Consider the following 19,696-nt stretch of genomic DNA (forward strand, 5'->3'; position numbering starts at 1 on the left):
TGATACGGAAGATACAATTTTTTTTTTTAAAACAACAAACTTGTCATCCCCCCCCCCCCCCCCGTCGAGTGCCCCACAGTAAAAGCTTGCTAGGGGGGCACATGTTTTTGCTAACTCCCCACCCCAGCTCTGTGTGTCCATGCAGCACACAGAACGGGACACAGCCTCACCCTGCGCTCCTCATCACTGACTGTGATTGACAGCACAGCAGCGGGAGCCAATGACTCCCTGCTGCTGTGGCTCAACCATTGAGGAAGCGGAGAGCCAGGAGAGCAGCAGCTTTCATGCACATCGCTGTACCGAGATTGGGCTCAGGTACGTATTCAAGAAAAGCTGCAGACACAGAATGCATAAAGGCAAAAAACCTTCTGCCTTTAGAAGTACTTTAACTTTCATATTGTACTCACATTGTATTCATATGTTTTCATATTTTGTGACCAATACATACATTTTTATCAATAATTTCTGCCTGATGGATAGACCCTTCTCAACATGTTTCATGAACCAGAGTTCTCTTCTTCAGGGTAGACAGAGTCTTAATGTAGAGTACTGTTATGCACCTGGTCACACTCCTGGAATATGAACCAAGGTAGCCACAGGAAGGAACCTAAGGGAAAACATGCTTGGAGGACAAGGGAGTGCCATGTGTATCTTTATGTGAGGTGGACCAACAGTCTCACAAACTGTTTTTGTATGCTTCCAATATCTATATTTCAGTTGGGATGTTGGTACACTGATGTGAACCAAATAGGAGAGGATTAAAGTGGTTGTAAAGCCATACCAAATCCGCTGTGTTACAGGATTATATCATGTCCAGTGTGTCTTTGTGTAAAATTATTGCAGAAAATACTTTATTTACAGCGCCGCTGGGCACTCACATGTCCCCTCCAGAGCTCTCCTTCCCCTTTCCGAGCACTGCAGAGGGAGGGGCAGAGATTCCCTGCTGACGTCAGCCAGGAGGAGAGCAGCGGGAGGTCATCTGTGCGCCCAGAGGCATTGTAAATAAGGTATTTTCTGCAATAATCTTACACAAAGACACACACTGGACATTATATAATCATGTAACACAACAGATTACAGGATTTCTCAATAGTAATATTACACACTCCTAAGCTGACAGGAAGGGAGGGAGGAGGAGAGAAGGGACCAGTGACCAACGGAGGCACGCAAACTGATGCTTTAAAGGATCAGAATTTTTTTTTTTTTTTTTAGAGTTACAACCACTTTAATGTTTAGTAGTATGTCTTCTTAGGGGATTTGGCTTGCTCTGCATTCCCCGGGAATCTCCCCTGAAGGACTATGTCAATGCAGAGGCTTTGGGGGGTAAGTATAATAGCTAACTTTTTTTTTTTTTTTTTTACAGGTGTCTTTTACATATTCTTTCAGCAGATGGTATTTACAGTGAGGGTGTGGAAAGTATAAGCAGACCTTGCATGGTCCACTTTTAAGTCCACCATATTGCCTTGAGCAAACAGCTCATGAACAAATGATCTCTTTGGTCACTTTTTTTTTTTATTTGAGAAAATTACATGGTAAATACAGGTTATCCCCTTTCTAGACATTCAGAAGATTAGGACTAGGTAGCATTAACATGTAACACTATCAGGGTTTCTTCATACGATCAAGGATTGCTAGGTCACAATTTTAATGAAATTCCTGGTTGTGTTACAGGAGATGTCATCCAACTTGTAAATACGAAATCATCAGTCCACGAAGGAGGCAAGCTGTGTGGTGCTCTGAACAATGCGACAGTAGCCTCTGAAGCTTACAATCTTTCCTCTGACCTTATGAGGATCATGATGAAGTCAAGAGTGCTGAATGAGGAGCCCCTGACCTTACAGGGAGGAGAAATTCTGGCCAGAGGCAAACGATCGGATCCACTTAACCTGCTCTGCTACAGTAACCGAACAGGCTGCCAGTTCTTTATACCCCAGGGCTTTAATAGCACCTTCCCAGATTTAACAGACATTATCCAGGTCATGATCCAAGTGGACTCCAACCCTTACCCCTTTGGCTTCATCAGCAACTACACCGTCTCCACCAAGGTAGCCTCCATGGAATTCCAGACCAGTAACGGCAGTCAGATCCCAGTGGAGAGCCTAGACTCTGAAAAGGCAATCACAGTTAGTGTCGCCAATAACACTGGTGTTGGCAATATCACTGCAGGTGTGGCAACAATTGAGAGCCGGCGCTCCGTGAAAGTGGACATTGAAGCAGAGAGCAGTAATGAGAATGCAGGTCTTCACATTCAGATTACCTATAAAGTCCTGGGCGGTGAGTAATTATACACTGTTTATTATAAATGAACATATATTATGTAAAAAAAATACAAACTATATATACACAATATATATATATCCCCAAAGTGAGGGTTTTGGTTATAGATGAGGTCTGGTGGGGTCAGGCACCCTCTTACTTTTTATAATTTGTGGGCACTCCAACAGCAAGATTTCTTCACCATAATACCATGTTCTGTCTCGGCCCACTTAAGAGTTTGACTCCTGTTGCTTCAGTAAGCATTCCACTAAATCTTTTTTTGTGGTGGTAACAGTAGGAAGGCAGACCTGGGAACTCAAGCTGAGTAATCCTTGTATTTAAAATCCTCAAGAAAACACTGCCAAGAGTTTATCCCAAACATTTATCAAAACTCTGAGTTGGATCATTTACAAGGCAATATAGGCAGGAGCAGGGGGCAGGGGGCAGGAAGGCCGGCTAAAACCTTCATGCTCAGGAAAATCAGGGGGAGAGTAAATTTGTCAAAGCTGTGTACAAGGGAAGATGAGCTGTGTGAGCTGTTGTTCTACCCACTAACTCATGTCACTACAGGACACAGTAGTGACGTAGTGGCTGACGGGTGAAACTGGAGTGCGCATGGGGGACCAGGCATTTGACACCCCTGGAAGTTGGTCGAATGCTGAATATTCTTCAGCTGGCATAGCTCTTCACAAAAGAAGAATTGGAAGCACAGGTGGCGGGACAAATAAGCTCTACTCCTCTGCTTTTTTAGCCACATATTTTTTATGTAGCAACAGAGGTCATTTGATGGTAGAAGAGGCTCCATAACACTAAGGGCTTTTGCACACAGGCACCAAAAACACCACTTTTTTAAGTGCTTAGGTGTTTTTTGTGGGTTTTTTTCTTACTGATCTGAATGCAGCCAATTGTTTTCAATGGGGCCTGTTGACACAGATGCGTACATATCAATATACTGGTGCCAAATCAAAAAAAGTAACATAAAAATGTGCCTTACTGGGCTTTCTTTTTGAATTTATCACACCTTTCTCTTGAATAGTCGATGATATAATTTGAATATGTTGGTATTCTGGGAGCTAGAAGAATTTTTTGCACATGTAGGCATTTAACTGATCGCGCTTCTTGTGCAGGAACCTTTTGCCAAGAAGATCTGGTGTTCATAAATTATTACCGTGTGCAGGGACCCTTGTATCCTGTTCATATGTAAGGGCATTGACCACCTAGCTCCTGGAACTTAGTTATGCAGAAACCCAAAGCATCCAATCAAATAAACAACTTTTAGTGTTCTGACAGCAGCAGAAATTAATATGATTGGTAGCTGGTTTTACTGCAGTTTATATTGAAAATATTATAGGTTTGTTTTTTTTTTGTGCTAAAATAAAAAAATAAATTTATACTTACTTGCTCTGTGCAACAATATTGCACAGAGCAGCCCCTTATTTCCTTTTCTGGAGTCCCTCACCAGAACTGTCTGCTCCTTTTTCCTCAGGGTGCTCTCTTATCAAGCCATATGCTATGGGCGCAGCCACACAGGCATGCTCCTGAGCCTGGCTGTGTATGTCTGAACACACACAGGGTGGCTCGGCCATGTCCCTCTCTACCTTCTCACAGGATCTGTCTGACAGCAGCAGGAGCCAATAGCTCTCCCTGCTCTCAGTGTGTCCTGTGAGACCAGGAAGTGAGAGGAGTGGTGCTGGAGCCGAGACCATGCTGAGGGGTGTTGGGGGGGGGGGGGGAGTCAGGTATTGGAAGCTTTTTTACCTTAATGCAGGAAATGAACTAAAAAAAACTTTTAAAACCTTCGATACACTGTTTTTTTTTTTTGGGGGGGGGGGGGGGGGTTGTACAGTTTTACTAAAGAGGCCCTGTTACCAAATTAAAAATAACAAAACAAAGAAAAACAAACAATCAAAATGTTTAAAGCGAGAAATAATCACAATTATTCTTCTTCTCCTCTTCTCATAGTGTCTAATTACTGTCTGTTCTGACCCAGCTCTTTCATCCCTCCCCCCCACCATCCTATATAACCTCCTATATAGTTGGGGGAGGAGTGAACAGGAATACTATAGTGTGTCACTTGAGTGACCGCTTTGAGTCTGCTGGGACTGCTGACATCACATCCAAGATGGCGGCATCCACCAGCAGTCTTAGGGTTTGTGGAGACAAAATGGCAGGCTTTTACAGATTATTAACATGAATAAAATATTTTATATGCACATATAATCTTATGCAAAATGTTTGTAAATGAATGTTTTGGTGGATGGGCCTCTTTGAATAACCTTGTTGTGTCTATTCTATAATGGGTGTTTGTCAGGCTTATTTTTACTTTATGGAAACCTCTGTTAGTGAAACTGATCTTCTCTGTCTCTTCCCAGAGTGGTATTCCGACATGGAAAAGGAGCCGTACATCTCCGCCTATCTTCATGAGACCGATCATCCCAACCAGTACAATTACAGCGCCATGAAGCAGATCACATTGGATGCTATAAGGGGAGATGACCATAAGCTGTACACGTTCTTCATTGCTCCCGTGTAAGAGAATATCTGACCGATGACATGGTAGATGGGGTTGGCTAAAGGTGCCCACACACTGGCTGATCGCCAGTGGCAACAAACCAAACCTGATTAGGCATATTCAATGTATGTAAAGCCACAACTTTTTTTCTTGGTTTTGGATAGAGTAGGGAGGGGTTAGATCCCTGTCTGGTTGGGACAATTCTCCCTCTGTCTGTTTTTATGACTGTTGTCACCGGGGCAAAAAATTATGGGAAATCCAAAATGTATGATTGTGTCCTAAACAGGAAATGAAAGGTAATATTTTTCACTTCCTTTTGCATCTTCAGAACAGGAGGTGAAGGCAAAGCACCCCCATTGGTCATAGATTGCAAAAAAAAAGAAACTGGCAGGGATTTTAACCCTTCTCTATTCTCTATCCAAACTAAAAATAAAGTTTTGGTCATAAACACACTGTAATGTACCATGGGTTTTCCAGCTTGAGCACTACTTAAAATCTGTGTCTTATTAGAGCAATATTTTGTATATTAATCACCCTTATCTTGTAGATTTTATTTATTTAGACAAAAGGAATATATAATTATATATATATACAGTGCATTGCGAAAGTATTCGGCCCCCTTGAACTTTTCAACCTTTTGCCACATTTCAGGCTGCAAACATAAAGATATAAAACTGTAAATTTTTGTGAAGAATCAACAACAAGTGCGACACAATCATGAAGTGGAACAAAATTTATTGGATATTTCAAACTTTTTTAACAAATAAAAAATTGAAAAATTGGGCGTGCAAAATTATTCAGCCCCCTTAAGTTAATACTTTGTAGCGCCACCTTTTGCTGCAATTACAGCTGTAAGTCGCTTGGGGTATGTCTCTATCAGTTTTGGCCATTGAGAGAAATTTTTGCCCATTCCTCCTTGCAAAACAAGGAGCAATTTTTCAGTTTTTTATTTGTTAACAAAGTTTGAAATATCCAATAAATTTCGTTCCACTTCATGATTGTGTCCCACGTTTTGATTCTTCACAAAAAATTACAGTTTTATATCTTTATGTTTGAATCCTGAAATGTGGCAAAAGGTCGCAAAGTTCAAGGGGCCGAATACTTTTGCATGGCACTGTATATATATATATATATATATTTACACAGGTGCATCTAAAAAAGATTAGAATACCAACCAAAAGTTAATTTATTTCAGTAATTAAATTGAAGAAGTGAAACTCACACATTTTATATAGATGCGTTACACACATAGCAATATATTCAAGCATTTCATTATTTTAATTTTGATGATTATAGCTTACAGCTAGTGAAAACCCAAAATTCAGTTTCTCAGAAAATTTGAATATTACATAAGACCAATAAAAAAAAGGATTTTTAATACAGAAATGTTGGATTACTAAAAAGTATGTCCATGTACAGTATAGTATGCACTCAATACTTGGTAAGGGCTGTTTTTGCATGAATTACTGCATCAATGCAGCGTGGCATGAAGAGGCGATCAGTCTGTGGCACTGCTGAGGAAACTTAACACTTGACCTCATGCAACTTGGATTATGTGCCTCCCCACTCTTCCTCCAGAATCTGGGGCCTTGATTTTCAAATGAAATGCAAAATTTTCCACAGTCCGTGATGATTTGGGGAGCCATGTCATCCTCTGGTGTTGATCCACTGTGTTTTATCAAGTCCAAAGCCAGCGCAGCTCTCTACCAAGAAATTCTACAGCACTTCATGCTTCCCTTCCCAATACCTGGTTTAATGATCATGGTATCACTGCGCTTGATTGGCCAGCAAACTCGCCTGACCTAAACCCCATAGAGAATCTGTGGGGTATTGTCATGAGAAAGACACACTAGACCCAACTGAGCAGATGAGCTGAAAGCCACTATCAAGGAAACCTGGGCTTCCATAACACCTCAGCAGTGCCACAGGCTGTTCACCTCCATGCCACGCCGCAGTGATGCAGTAATTCATACAAAAGGAGCCCTGACCAAGTATTGAGTGCATACTATACTGTACATGGACAAATCTTTTCATTTTAGTATTAAAAATCCTTTTTTTTGGTCTTATGTAATCTAGTTTTCTGAGATACTGAATTTTGTGTTTTCACTAGCTGTAAGCCATAATCATCAAAATAAAAATAAAAAAATGCTTGAAATATATCACTCTGTGTGTAACGCATCTATACAAAATATATGAATTTCACTTTTTGAATTGAATTACTGAAATCAACTTCTTGATGATATTCTAATTTTATGAGATGCATCTGTGTGTGTGCGCATATATATATCTATATATATATATATATATATATATATATATCTGTCTATCTTATCTTGAGATTTATATAGCTGTCATGAGATTTATATAGCTCTGCCACACAGCCCGGCAAAGTGGATGATACCACTTACATTTAGGGAATACAGAGGTGTCCTCTCTGCACTCCCTGTCTTCTGAATGGACAGTGAAAGATCAACAGCAGACTAGAGAGGTCTTCTCTATGCTGACTTTGCTCTCCTCCTATTAGCATGCTCCTTGTTTGCACATTTGCATGCAGCCCTCTCTCTCTGTCTAAGTGCTGCTGTAGAGTGGATTGCCAGAGCCTGATACCTAGTGAAATCCAGGACTTTACACTGTTTTAAAAATATTTCTAATGGTTTGTAAATTATAGAGAACTTTAAAATGCAAGTCTTTTTTTCCCCCAGCAGAAACCTACCTTATTCCTCGCTTCTGCAGGCTTCCTCTATATGCCATACGTCCAGTCTTCATATACAATGCAGAACCCATGTTGGGGGATGGTGGGATCATGACATAGTAATTTTTGTTGTGCAGCTCAGCTTTAAAGAGTAACTCTAGCCAGAAATGTTTTCTTTATTATCCATTGAGGGATGAAGAGCATTGGATTGTTGGAAGTTTGACGGTTCACAGCCGCAGAGATCATGCTCCCTGCAGCTGGGGGAGGTTGGAGGCAGGGGAGTGTGTTAGTTAGTTAGCTAGCATATCATTGGAGGGCAAACTTGCTAATTCGCAGCCCTTGATTAGGCTGCCACCTACAAGAGAAACGGACACTCGGCTCTTAGCTGCAGCAAGCAAAGCTGGCAGACTTTTAGCATGCATAAAAATGGGGATTTACGCCAGAGATAAAACTATAATCCTGCCACTTTACAAAACTCTGGATCAGCCACATCTAGTGTATTCTGTCCAGTTCTGGTCACCAGTCCTCAGGAAGGATGTGCTGGAGAGAGTCCAAAGAAAGGCAATAACATTAATAAGGGGACTGGAGGACTTCAATTACGAGGAATGACTACAAGCACTAAACGTATTCTCTCAAGAGATGCTTGAGAGGAGATATGATAGCAATATAAAAATACCTTAATGGTGATCCCAGCGTAGGAAGACAACTTTTCAGTCACAGGGAGTGTAAAAGGACATGGGGCCACACAATGAGATTAGAGGAGAAGCGGTTTAACTTTAAGCATCATAGGGGATTTTTCACTTTCTGTGTGATACGGATGTGGAACTCTCCTCCACAATTAGTGGTGTCGGTGAGGAGTATTGATATTTTTAAAGAACTCTTGAACACACATCTTAGTGAACACAACAAACAGGGATATGGAAAATGGTTATCGACATGAACATACATACACCTGCACAGGTTAGAACTAGATGGACTATTTATTCAACCTTACCTTCTATGAAACTCTGAAAGCAAAACCATCCTGACAGAGATTCCGATCCTTTTCAATTCTCTTCTACACTAAAGATTTTTTGGTTGGAGTTCCACGTTAGCATGATCACACCCCCTACGTAGGCAGTCATTGTTCAGTCTTTATTTGCAACCAGACAGTTCTGTCTCCTGTTAGGTTTTGTTCACAAAGGCGTACTAAAGCGTACATCCATGTGAGGGCCATGTTACATCCATGTGAGGGCCATGTTACACCCATGTGAGGGCCGTGTTTGCCTGCATGGGATGCACAGGTGTTTAGTACATCCCCATGCAGTCCGCTCTATTCATGTCGATTAGGGTGCAGCGGCTGCATGTACACAACCACTACTCCCAATTTGATGTCTATATGGGTGCAGGTGTGTGTCCCCGAACACAGACAGTGTGAGTTAGGGACATGCACCTGCACAGATGTCAGATTAGAAGCAGTAGCAAAATTTATGTTGTGTGTGGGGAAGATTCTTGCTAAATATAAGTTCTGATGGAGGTGCTCATCCTTGAAGTAAAAAAACAGGTAGGATTTTAGATACCCCTCCAATGAGCACAAGATACATCAATTTTATTTTAAGGTATGTACAAATCTACAGTACATACTTTTAAATATAAATGATGTATCTTGTGCTCATTGGAGGGGTATCTAAAATACTTTTGTACTATAAATTGGGAGCAGTGGCTGTGTCTGTGCAGCCAATGTGCCCCAGTTGACATGTATAGGACTGCCTGCACATGGATACACGGAACACCTATGCAATTAACCACGGCCCTCACACGGATGTACATTTTCGTACCCTGTGTGAACGAATTCTTAGGTGCAATGTCTTGGGAGATAACATAAATGTATACATTGAAAAATAACCTTTTTTTAAAAACATTAATTGTATTATATTTTGTTAGTAGGTATAACTGGGAGACAAGTGCTTCTGAAGCAAGTCTGGTGCTCAGTGAACCCTTTTGTTTGTTTGTTAAAATGGAGTACAGGCCAGGCCAGAGTTCCTGCTGTTCCCCCAGACATTTCATTCAGTTACGCCTAGTTTGTTGGCGTCTCTGCAGTCATCTAAATATCCCAGTCGGAAGTGCTGATGGGCCCATAAAGGAGACATGAAATGTTTTATGGCAGTGATTGATGGGATTTGGTTTTGTTTGTGATTTTTACTGCCAGTATGTGTATAATGTGGTTTAAATTATTCTCTATTCTTTTTGTACAAGGAAGATTAAGTAATACTATAATATATTAGGACCGTGTGTATTGGAGATTGTATTTCCTATGTTTCCATTGGTTCTGTTGGGTGATATTAGGTTCTCCTTGTCTCTGGTTTTACATAGTGCAGTCACTAGTATCAGACAAGCATTTTCTTAATATATGAAAGATTCAATTTGTTTTCTCTAGCTTATGAATTCATCACTTTTATGGAAGCTCAGGTTGCTTTGAAAGCGCCCTTCAGCTCATCTGCTTTGTTGGGTCTGGTGTCTCTCATCTTCCTAATGACAATACCCCACAGATTCTCTAAGGGGTTTAGGTCAGGCGAATTTGCTGGCTAATCAAGCACAGTGATACCATGATCATTAAACCAGGTATTGGTACATTTTGGCAGTGTGGGCAGGTGCCAAGTCCTGTTGGAAAATGAAATCAGCATCTCCATAAAGCTGGTCAGCAGAGAGAAGCATGAAGTGCTGTAAAATTTCCTAAAGGGCTGCACTGACTTTGGACTTGATAAAACACAGTGGACATACACTTATTGCTTCTCTGCCTTTTGGCTAAGATCAAGTGTAGTATCTGTTCTTATCAGTTTGAAGGGAGCGAGAAAGCCGGTGCTCAGTCCACGCTGGTTAATACTGCTCCTGGATGTAATTGGTAAGGAATGATGATGGTGGTGGGAGGGCCTTTTCCTCCTGGGTTGAATCTGGCCTTGAAAAAGGCTTGTCCCCAGTTGTAGGCAGGCTCTCCCTGATGCCTCCTGGTAGGGATGGGGCTGCACTGGTCTGACCAAAGGCCAGGACCCGGAAAAAACCCATGGTGTACGTGCCCCTGGGGTGGAAGCCCCGGGGTGCCTTAATTTTCACAGGTGGGGGAGCTCATTTTAAGTGTTTTGGCACTTTGGTCACTGCACCTGCCTCTAGAGATGGGCCTTTTGGCCGGGACCAGAGAATTTTTTTCATTCCTGGCCGAAGGGCCTGTCAAGGTTTCGCACCTTTACACTATGCACTTCTACACTTCCCTTCCCCACTTTTTCGTTAGTGTGTTGTTTTCTTTGTAGTTTTGTCACTGCACTATCTCACTTTTTCACATGATTAGTAGGGTGTGCGTCCTTGGGCCTACCTTGAATGTCTTGGGCAGGGGTGGATATGGCCTTTTGGCTTAGTTTGCCCTTTCTCATGGGGTCTCCCTTCTGGGGAGCCCCACCTAGTACTTGGGGTGGGCTGTTTCGGCAGTCCTCCCAGAGAATGGGGTTTGCCTGGTTTCGGCCAGAGGAACCAGTGAGTACCTCAATCCCTGTCAGGAGTCTTGCACCCCGGGGGATCAAGGTCAGGGTCCGTCCACGTTAGTGTGTTGTTTTCTTTGTAGTTTTGTCACTGCACTATCTCACTTTTTCACATGATTAGTAGGGTGTGCGTCCTTGGGCCTACCTTGAATGTCTTGGGCAGGGGTGGATATGGCCTTTTGGCTTAGTTTGCCCTTTCTCATGGGGTCTCCCTTCTGGGGAGCCCCACCTAGTACTTGGGGTGGGCTGTTTCGGCAGTCCTCCCAGAGAATGGGGTTTGCCTGGTTTCGGCCAGAGGAACCAGTGAGTACCTCAATCCCTGTCAGGAGTCTTGCACCCCGGGGGATCAAGGTCAGGGTCCGTCCACTTCGGAACTGGATTCATGAAAGCACACCATGTGCACTTTTTGTGTTTCTCACATTTGCGTGTGTGCACTTTTTTATGCACCAGGTGCTAGTCTGAGTGTGTTTCACACACCACGGGCTAAAAAAAAAAAGAACACTTCATAGTATATATGAAAGGGTTATAGATGAAACTGCAATTTTTAAGAGAATGAGAATATGTATATCATTTTACTGTAAATAACATACTTTTTTTTCCCTCTAAATTAAATGTGTGTTCGTTCTCCTAGGGAAGGAAACCTGACCAGACACTATTACCTAAACATCACCAACCATTACATGTGGTCCTCTGTGGATGTGACAGTAGGACTGTACACCTCTCTGTGTCAGTACTTTGATGGTACTGAGATGAGATGGAAGACAGAGGGAGTTGTACCCCTGGAGGACACCCATTCTAACCAGGCTGTCTGTCTGACGAAGCATCTCACCGCCTTTGGTGCCAGCCTCTTTGTCCCACCCCACTCCGTCAACTTTATATACCCTGTAAGTAGAGGCTGAAACTCATCTGGTAGTCATTGATCTACTTCTCAAATGTATGCACTGATGACACATTATAGCGTTCTTTTCAGCGTATATTAGAAATATTGCTACCAGTCTCTCCTTCTGAGTTGCCTACTAATATCCTAACCACACTGGCACATTTACACTCACACTGGGGCCACGTTGGTCAGATAGAGTTTTATTGACAAATCAGCTCTTTGGTAGCAGGTTATATCAAGCCACCTTCTGCTGGAATGCACGGTCTGTCTTCTTAAACATAGACACATAATCCAAAGTTCAATCAGCCCATCCCAGGAATAATGAAGAAAATGTATAAATTTATTTGATCCAATAAAAATAGGGGACAGGTTAAATCCATTGGAAGAAAGTAACGGATTCTGTTATGTATATGTATATTTTCAAAAAGCATGGGACAATAACACAGGACACACAGTTTCATGTCAACGCTTAGGCTTAATTCACACTTGGGCAACTTGTTATACAACCAAGAAATATCCCTGGGCCGAGATATATCCCTGGGGACTACAGACTGGTTAGCTTAACATCAATAGTCTGCAAGCTATTGGAGGGGATGATAAGGGACTATATAAAAGATTTTAGTAATAAAAACTGTATCATTAGTAATCAGCATTGGTACATGAAGAATCGTTCTTGTCAGACCAATCTATTAACCTTCTATGAAGGTGTAAGCTGCCATCTAGATAAAGGAAGGCCTGTAGATGTGGTGTATCTGGACTTTGCAAAGGCATTTGATAACAGTTCCCCACAAAAGTTTACTGTACAAACTAAGGTACGTAGGTATGGACCATAGGGTGAGTACCTGGATTGAAAACTGCCTTCAGGGGCGAGTTCAAAGGTTTGTGATAAATAGAAAGTACTCTGAATGGTCTGGTGTGGAAAGTGGGGTTCCCCAAGGAACTGTCCTGGGTCCAATCCTGTTTAATTTAGTAATAAATGACCTAGAGGATGGGATAAATAGCTTAATCTCAGTATTTACGGACGATACTAAGCTAAGCAGGGCAATCACTTCTACACAGGATGTGGAAACCTTACAAGAAGACCTGAACAAAATAATGGGGTGGGCATCTACATGGCAAATAAGATTTAATGTTGGAAAATGTAAGGTAATGCATTTGAGTGCCAGAAATACTAAGGCAAGTCACTCACTAGGAGGAGAACCTTTGGGGGAATCTAAGATGAAAAAGGACCTGGGGGTCCTAGTAGACAACAAGCTCAGAAATGGCATGCAATGAAAAGCTGCTGCAAGCAAAGCCAACAGAATACTGGCATGTATAAAAAAGGCAATTCACTCCAGAGATAAAATGATAATTCTCCCACTCTACAAGACTCTAGTCCGGCCGCAACTTGAGTATGCTGCCAGTCCTGGGCACCGGTCCTCAGAAAGTTTGTACTGGAACTGGAGAGATTCCAGAGAAGTGCAACAAAGCTAATTAAGGGAATGGAGGAATTCAGCTATGAGGAAAGACTACAAGCATGGAACTTATTCTCTCTGGAGAAAAGACGCTTGAGAGGGGATATGATTTCAACGTATGAATACCATACTGGCAACCCTAGCATAACTTTTCAGCGAAACAAAACAAGACACGCGACCATTCACTAAAATTAAAAAGAGAAGCTGTTTAACCTTAAACTGCATAAAGGGTTCTTAACATCAGTGCGGTAAGAATGTGGAATTCTCTTCCACAAGCAGTGGTATCAGCAGGGAGCATAGATAGTTTCAAAAAACTATTAGGTGGCCAACTTAACAACCACAACATACACGGGTATGCAATGTACTATTGACAGCAAACACGCTCATCATAGGTTGAACTGGTGTCTTTTTTTCAACCTCACTATGTAACTTTGGACATCAAAGTTGCATGACAAGTCGTTCCCCATGTTTTCTAATGATAACCATTCATATATGGGTGACTGCAGCAACTTTAAAGTAGTTCATGCACTACTTTGGTCCGACTTTCATGCAACTTGAGGGCCATAGACTTTGTTAACCCGAAGTTGCATGAAAGTCGTACCTGAATGTTATACAATGCAACTTGTGTAATACAGTTGTCCATTATCACCGGTCACAGCAAAAGTCATATCCAATTTGCACCCATCCAAAGTTGTGTCAAAGTTGCACTCCAAAGTCGATGCATCTTTGGAGTCGTACAAGTGTGAATGGAGACTTATTCAAACTCATTTATATCTGTTTCCTCAGCCTCCGCCTCCTGGAATCAATTACATTGTGCTTCTGACATGTGCCGTCTGCTTTGCCACCTACTCCATAGCCACAATTATCGTCCACAAACTAGACCTTCTGGATGTCAGCAAGGCCGGGGTCATACCGTTCTGCGGGAAGGCTGGCGTCTATAAATATGAAGTCTTGGTGAAGACGGGCTGGGGGCGGGGATCAGGTGAGTGAGACTATATAACTATAAACTTCCAGCTTTAAAGTGTATTTTCACTTTGGCAGCCAAATGACATTACTTTAGATTTGTTACATGTTTCCATTGACATAGCATTATTAAAAAAAAATAAATAAATATTGCTTATAATTTTTACTTGTTCTTTTCCGAAAACTCCACACCTAAAGTGTTTTCTACTGCTATTTCAAATTAATCGCTTGCCTACCACCTCATGTAGAAGTATTGCGTCAGAGCGACTCTTCTGTGCCAGATTACGTATCTAGTGTGTGGGTAGGGGGCGCGCCGGCTGTGCTGCAGTGTTAATTTCGTCGACTAAAACGTTTTAGTCGACTAACACAATTCAGATGACTAAAATACGACTAAAACTAAAATGGTATTTTAGTCTTAAGACTAAAATACGACTAAAACTAAAATGGCATTTTAGTCAAAAGACTATAACTAAAACTAAATCGAAATTTGCTGCCAAAAATTAACACTGGTGCATGCTCAAAGCATAAATAATAACATATTAGATTTTTCACTCCAGGACCAGCAGTAGTATATAATGAGTTTGGAAATTGTAGAGAAATGCTTAAATAATGCATTACAAATTACAATTGAACTACACCCATTCCATTATAGATGACTAAAATGAGTTTTAGTCGACTAAAATGTAGGGCGTTTTAGTCGACTAAAATATACTGGAGTTTTAGTCGACTAAATACGACTAAAACTAAAACACTCGCAGAAGACTAAAATGGGACTAAAACTAAAATGCCATTTTAGTCCTAAGACTAAGACTAAAACTAAATTGAAATTTTCTGCCAAAATTAACACTGCTGTGCTGTGATTAGTCCTAGCACATGCCAGTCAGAGGGTGCTGGCTAATGGATGACCGCCATCACTCGCTGATCGGCGAGGAGGAAGACAGGACAGAGCTCTGTCAATGTAAACAATACAGAGCTCTGTCCAGTCTTTGGGTATGTGCAAGTTTTTGTTTCTCTGCCAAGCAGGAAAAAATAACAGGCGCATTCTTTAGTAAAAGCAGCTCACATTACGCACATAAACACTGGTTAGGCACACATTTAACCCTTTGATAGCCTTAGATATTACCCCATCCGAGCCAGTGTCAGTACAGTGACTGTGTATTTTTTAGCACTAATCACTGTATTAGTGTCACTGATTTCCACAAACTGCCAAAAGTGTTCGATTGCCCGCCATACTATCACAGTCCCGCTATAAGTGGCTGATCGCTGCCATTACTAGTATAAAAAAATTAATAAATATTTCAGTATATATACCATAGTTTAACCACTTCCCGCCCGCCCTATTACAGATTGACGGCGGGAATGTGGTTGTGTTATCCTGACCGGACGTCATATGACGGCGGCAGGATAACACAGCTCTGGGCGCCCCCCGGGGGCGCGCAGAGCGGCGATCGGTGATGCGAGATGTCAGTCTGACACCCTGCATCTCCGATCTCAGTAAAGAGCCTCTGACGGAGGCTCTTTACCATGTGATCAGCCGTGTCCAATCACGGCTGGTCACATAGTAAAACAGGAACAGCCGTTGATCGGCTTTCCTTAGTTCGTGCCTGACAGGCACGAGTAAAGGAGCGCCGATCGGCGGCTCCCCTGACAGGGGGGGGGGGTCGGCACTGGTAATCAGATCATTGATTACCAGTGCAGACCCTCGGGGGGGGGGGGATGCCACTAGATCCACCAGGGATGCCCACTATGACCCCAGGGATGCCCACTATGACCCCAGGGATGCCCACTATGACCCCAGGGATGCCCACTATGGCCACCAGGGATGGCAATCAGGGCTCAGGGAGCCCCCCATTGCCCTCCCCATCAGTGATGCCCACCAGTGTCCTCCCTATCAGTGCTGCCCACAAGTGCCCATCATTGCCATCCTTTAGTGTCGCCCACCAGTGCCCATTATTGCCCACCAGTGCCGCCTATCAGTGCCCATTAGTGCCCATCAGTGCCGCCCATCAGTGCCCACCAGTGCCCATTAGTGCCCGTCAGTGCCACCTATCAGTGCCTGTCAGTGCCACCTATCAGTGTCCATCAATGCCGCCTATCAGTGCCCAGCAGTGCCGCCTATCAGTGCCTACCAATGCTGCATATCTGTGCTACCTATCAGTGCCACATATCAGTGCCTATAAGTGCCGCATATCAGTGCCTGCCTATAAACAAAAAAACTTTTTTTTTTTTTTCAAATTTTTCGGTCTTTTTTTATTTGTTTAGCAAAAAGTAAAAATCGCACAGGTGATCAAATACCACCAAAAGAAAGCTCTATTTGTGGGGGGAAAATGACATAAATTTGGTGTAGTTCAGTGTTGCATGACCGCGCAATTGTCATTCAAAATGCAACAGCGCTAAAAGGGGAAAATTGGCCTGGGCAGGAAGGGAGGGAAGTGCCCTGTATTAAAGTGGTTAAAGACGCTGTAACTTTTGCTCAAACCAATATACGCTTATTGGGATTTGTTTTACCAAAAATATGTAGTAGAATACATATTGGTTTAAATTTATGACAATTTTTTTTTTTTTATTGGTTATGTTTTTTAAAAGAAAGTAAAAAAATATTTTCTCTTTCGTTCATTGATGTACACAGATCCTGATCTTCTTAACAATTGGGTTATACTGCCTCCTACAGGACTAGGACACTAGGCAGAAAACAAGTCTGACTACACCTATGGGCAGTCCCAGGGGGTATACTCCCTCTCTCTGCTGTAGGTTGTTTTCTGCCTAGTGAGGAGTAAGGACCTAGTTCCTTGCTGGGATCTCTGATCCTGGCAAATTGTTTTTTACATAGAAATTTTTTTCATTTTTTTCCCTGTGAGATATGCAATCAACTGCCCGACTGGGTGACAGGCTGGATAATCTAGACCCAGTGGTCACCCCAGTCTGACCAGCCAGCACGGGCATACCTCAGCCCTGCGTTAGGTCAGCCGCACTGGACAGGGGCTGGCCTGTGAGTTAAAACGCCTCACGAGGTCGCATACGACCGGGTCTCAGTCCTAATCGCAGCATTCCTCATGGTCAAGGCCCCTTCCCCCCTATTTTGATGTAGGGGAGGTTCTGACTGGAGCGGTGCCCGTCTAGTTCCTGGTATGGTGAATAGCTGTCCCCCTCTTCCCCTGGAGGGTTTTGGGGTGGAGGTGGGCCCCTTCTTGGGATGGTCAGACCCTTGGGTTCCCATCCTTCTCATCAGGCACCCCTCTTCATCTATCCCGCCATCCTACTCCCCCCCCCTCCACTTATGCTGGGGCTGTGTGGGTGGTCTGGTCCACCTCCTAGGGTGGGACCAGAGAGCTACGCTGGTCGATGAGGGGGGGGTGATTCCCTCTCTGAGGCTGCGGGGCCCTCCGGGTCCCAACCATCCTGACGGCAGTCCTGGAGTCCTTTGTGTCCCGGGTGGAGGTGGCTTTCGGGTGACGGGCTAGCAAAAAGTGCCCCCCGCCTTCCCCTACCTCATCTGTCTCATCAGATCCTGAATCTGATTAGGCGGCCATGGACGTGGGTCACCTGCTGGGTCTGCAACCATGCGCCCAGAGTCCTCAGGTAGTGAGGATGATAACTCCACATCTGCAACCGTGCACGAAAAGGCGCTGGTGGAAGCACTGATTGTATCTGTGCGTGAGACCTTAAAGATGGAGGACGCAGCTGCAGCTCCGATGGAGGCACAGGTTCCCTTTGGCACTCACAAGCCATCCAGAGCAGCAAAGGTGTTTCCTTTCCCCGCCTATTTTGACAGAATTGTCGCCAGAGGCGGCTCTAGGCTTTGTGAGGCCTTAGGCAAAATTTAGACATGAGGCCCCACCGAATCGAGAGAGAGAGAGAGAGAGAGAAAGACCCCTCACATCAGAGTACTCACTGGGAGGCAGGAGAGACAAGGGAGGGACTGGATAAATGGATGGATCAGGCTCAATCTTTCCTCTTCTGGCTGCTGGGCTTCAAACTTCCCATTCAAGCATCCCCTGGTGGGCAAGCACAGGAGGAGAGGGCAGGAGGAGGAGGATCAGAAGGAACTGTCAGCGCTGGCTTTGCTGAGCGGCTGTATCTTGCTGTAAACAGGGCTGGTGCTAGACTATTTTGCGCCCTAGGTAAGACCAGCTAATTGCGCCCCCCCCAAAAAAAAAAAATATATATATAAATAAATTCACTAATACTAGCACCAGAACTCCTGCATAACATTAAACTGATGGCCTATAGGGTCTTTTCGTGTGTGCACCCATGAAACAGCAAAAAACTTTAGTACCCTATATTTTTTCATAGGCAACACTCAATAAGCCCCTACAGGACATCAGGTTAGTGTTATGCAGTAGTTCTGATACTAGAAATATTGCTGTCAGTCTGGCGTGTGTGGTGATGCATAACATGTGCAGGGCAATCACATGCATTTTTTTTTGTGTGTATGTCTTGGGGGGGCTCTAAAATGTTTTGCTTTTATATGTGTCTCTTTAAATGTTTAAAAGTTGTTTTTTTTTTTTTTATACATAACTTTTATTGCCATTAGACAGAGGACCAATAGCCCCCTATGTGGTTGCATATAGGTGATAGGTACTCTTGATTAGAGAGAGCCTGGTGGACAGGAGAGGGAGGGTGCAGCCAGGTGGAGGGGGAATGCAGCCAGGTGGAAAAGAGGGGATGCAGCCAGGTGGACAGGAGAGGGCAGAGCCAGGTGGACAGGAGAGGGGGGGTGCAGCCATGTGGGGGCTGGACAGAGCCAGGTGAACAGAAGAGGGGGGGTGCAGCCATGTGGGGGCTGGACATAGCCAGGTGAACAGGAGAGGGGGGGTGCAGCCAGGTGGGGGCTGGACAGAGCCAGGTGAACAGGAGAGGGGGGGTGCAGCCAGGTGGGGGCTGAACAGAGCAAGGTGGGCAAGAGAGGGGGGGAGATGTAGCCAGGTGGACAGGAGAGGGGGGAGGGTACAGCCAGGTGGGGGAGGACAGAGCCAGGTGGACAGGAGAGAGTGGGTGCAGCCAGGTGGGGGGGGGGGGACAGAGCCAGGTGGACAGGAGAGGGAGGGTGCATCCAGGTGGGGGGGGGGTGCAGCCAGGTGGACAGGAGATGGGGTGCAGCTAGGTGGTGGGGGAGGACAGAGCCAGGTGGACAGGAGAGGGTGGGGGGTTGCAGCTACAGAAGGTGGAGGGGGGGAATGCAGCCAGGTGGACAGGAGAGGAGTGTGCAGCCAGGTGGGGGGGCAGAGCCAGGTGACAGGGGAGGGTACAGCCAGGTGGGGGGGGGGGAGGATAGAGCCAGGTGGACAGGAGAGGGTGGGGTGCAGCCATGTGGGGGGGGGGGGGGAACAGAGCCAGGTGAACAGGAGAGGGTGGGGTGCAGCCAGGTGGACAGGAGAGGGAGGATGCAGCCAGGTGGAGGGGGAATGCAGCCAGGTGGACAGGAGATGG

At 44.1% G+C, this 19,696-nt stretch overlaps 1 protein-coding gene across 2 annotated transcripts in view; it reads left to right on the forward strand.

The window, feature by feature from the left end:
• Positions 1-19,696, forward strand: part of PKD1 (polycystin 1, transient receptor potential channel interacting) — a 280,745-nt gene that overhangs the window by 218,618 nt on the left and 42,431 nt on the right. For both annotated transcript variants that reach the window (XM_082261257.1, XM_082261258.1), the window contains exons 22-25: positions 1,672-2,274; positions 4,629-4,785; positions 11,601-11,853; positions 14,090-14,285. In XM_082261257.1, the coding sequence (XP_082117383.1) occupies positions 1,672-2,274; positions 4,629-4,785; positions 11,601-11,853; positions 14,090-14,285 (1,209 nt within the window). The remainder of the gene's footprint in view (positions 1-1,671; positions 2,275-4,628; positions 4,786-11,600; positions 11,854-14,089; positions 14,286-19,696) is intronic.

This window comes from Pelophylax lessonae (assembly GCF_965119305.1).
Source record: "Pelophylax lessonae genome assembly, chromosome: 6".
Lineage (NCBI taxonomy): Eukaryota > Metazoa > Chordata > Amphibia > Anura > Ranidae > Pelophylax > Pelophylax lessonae.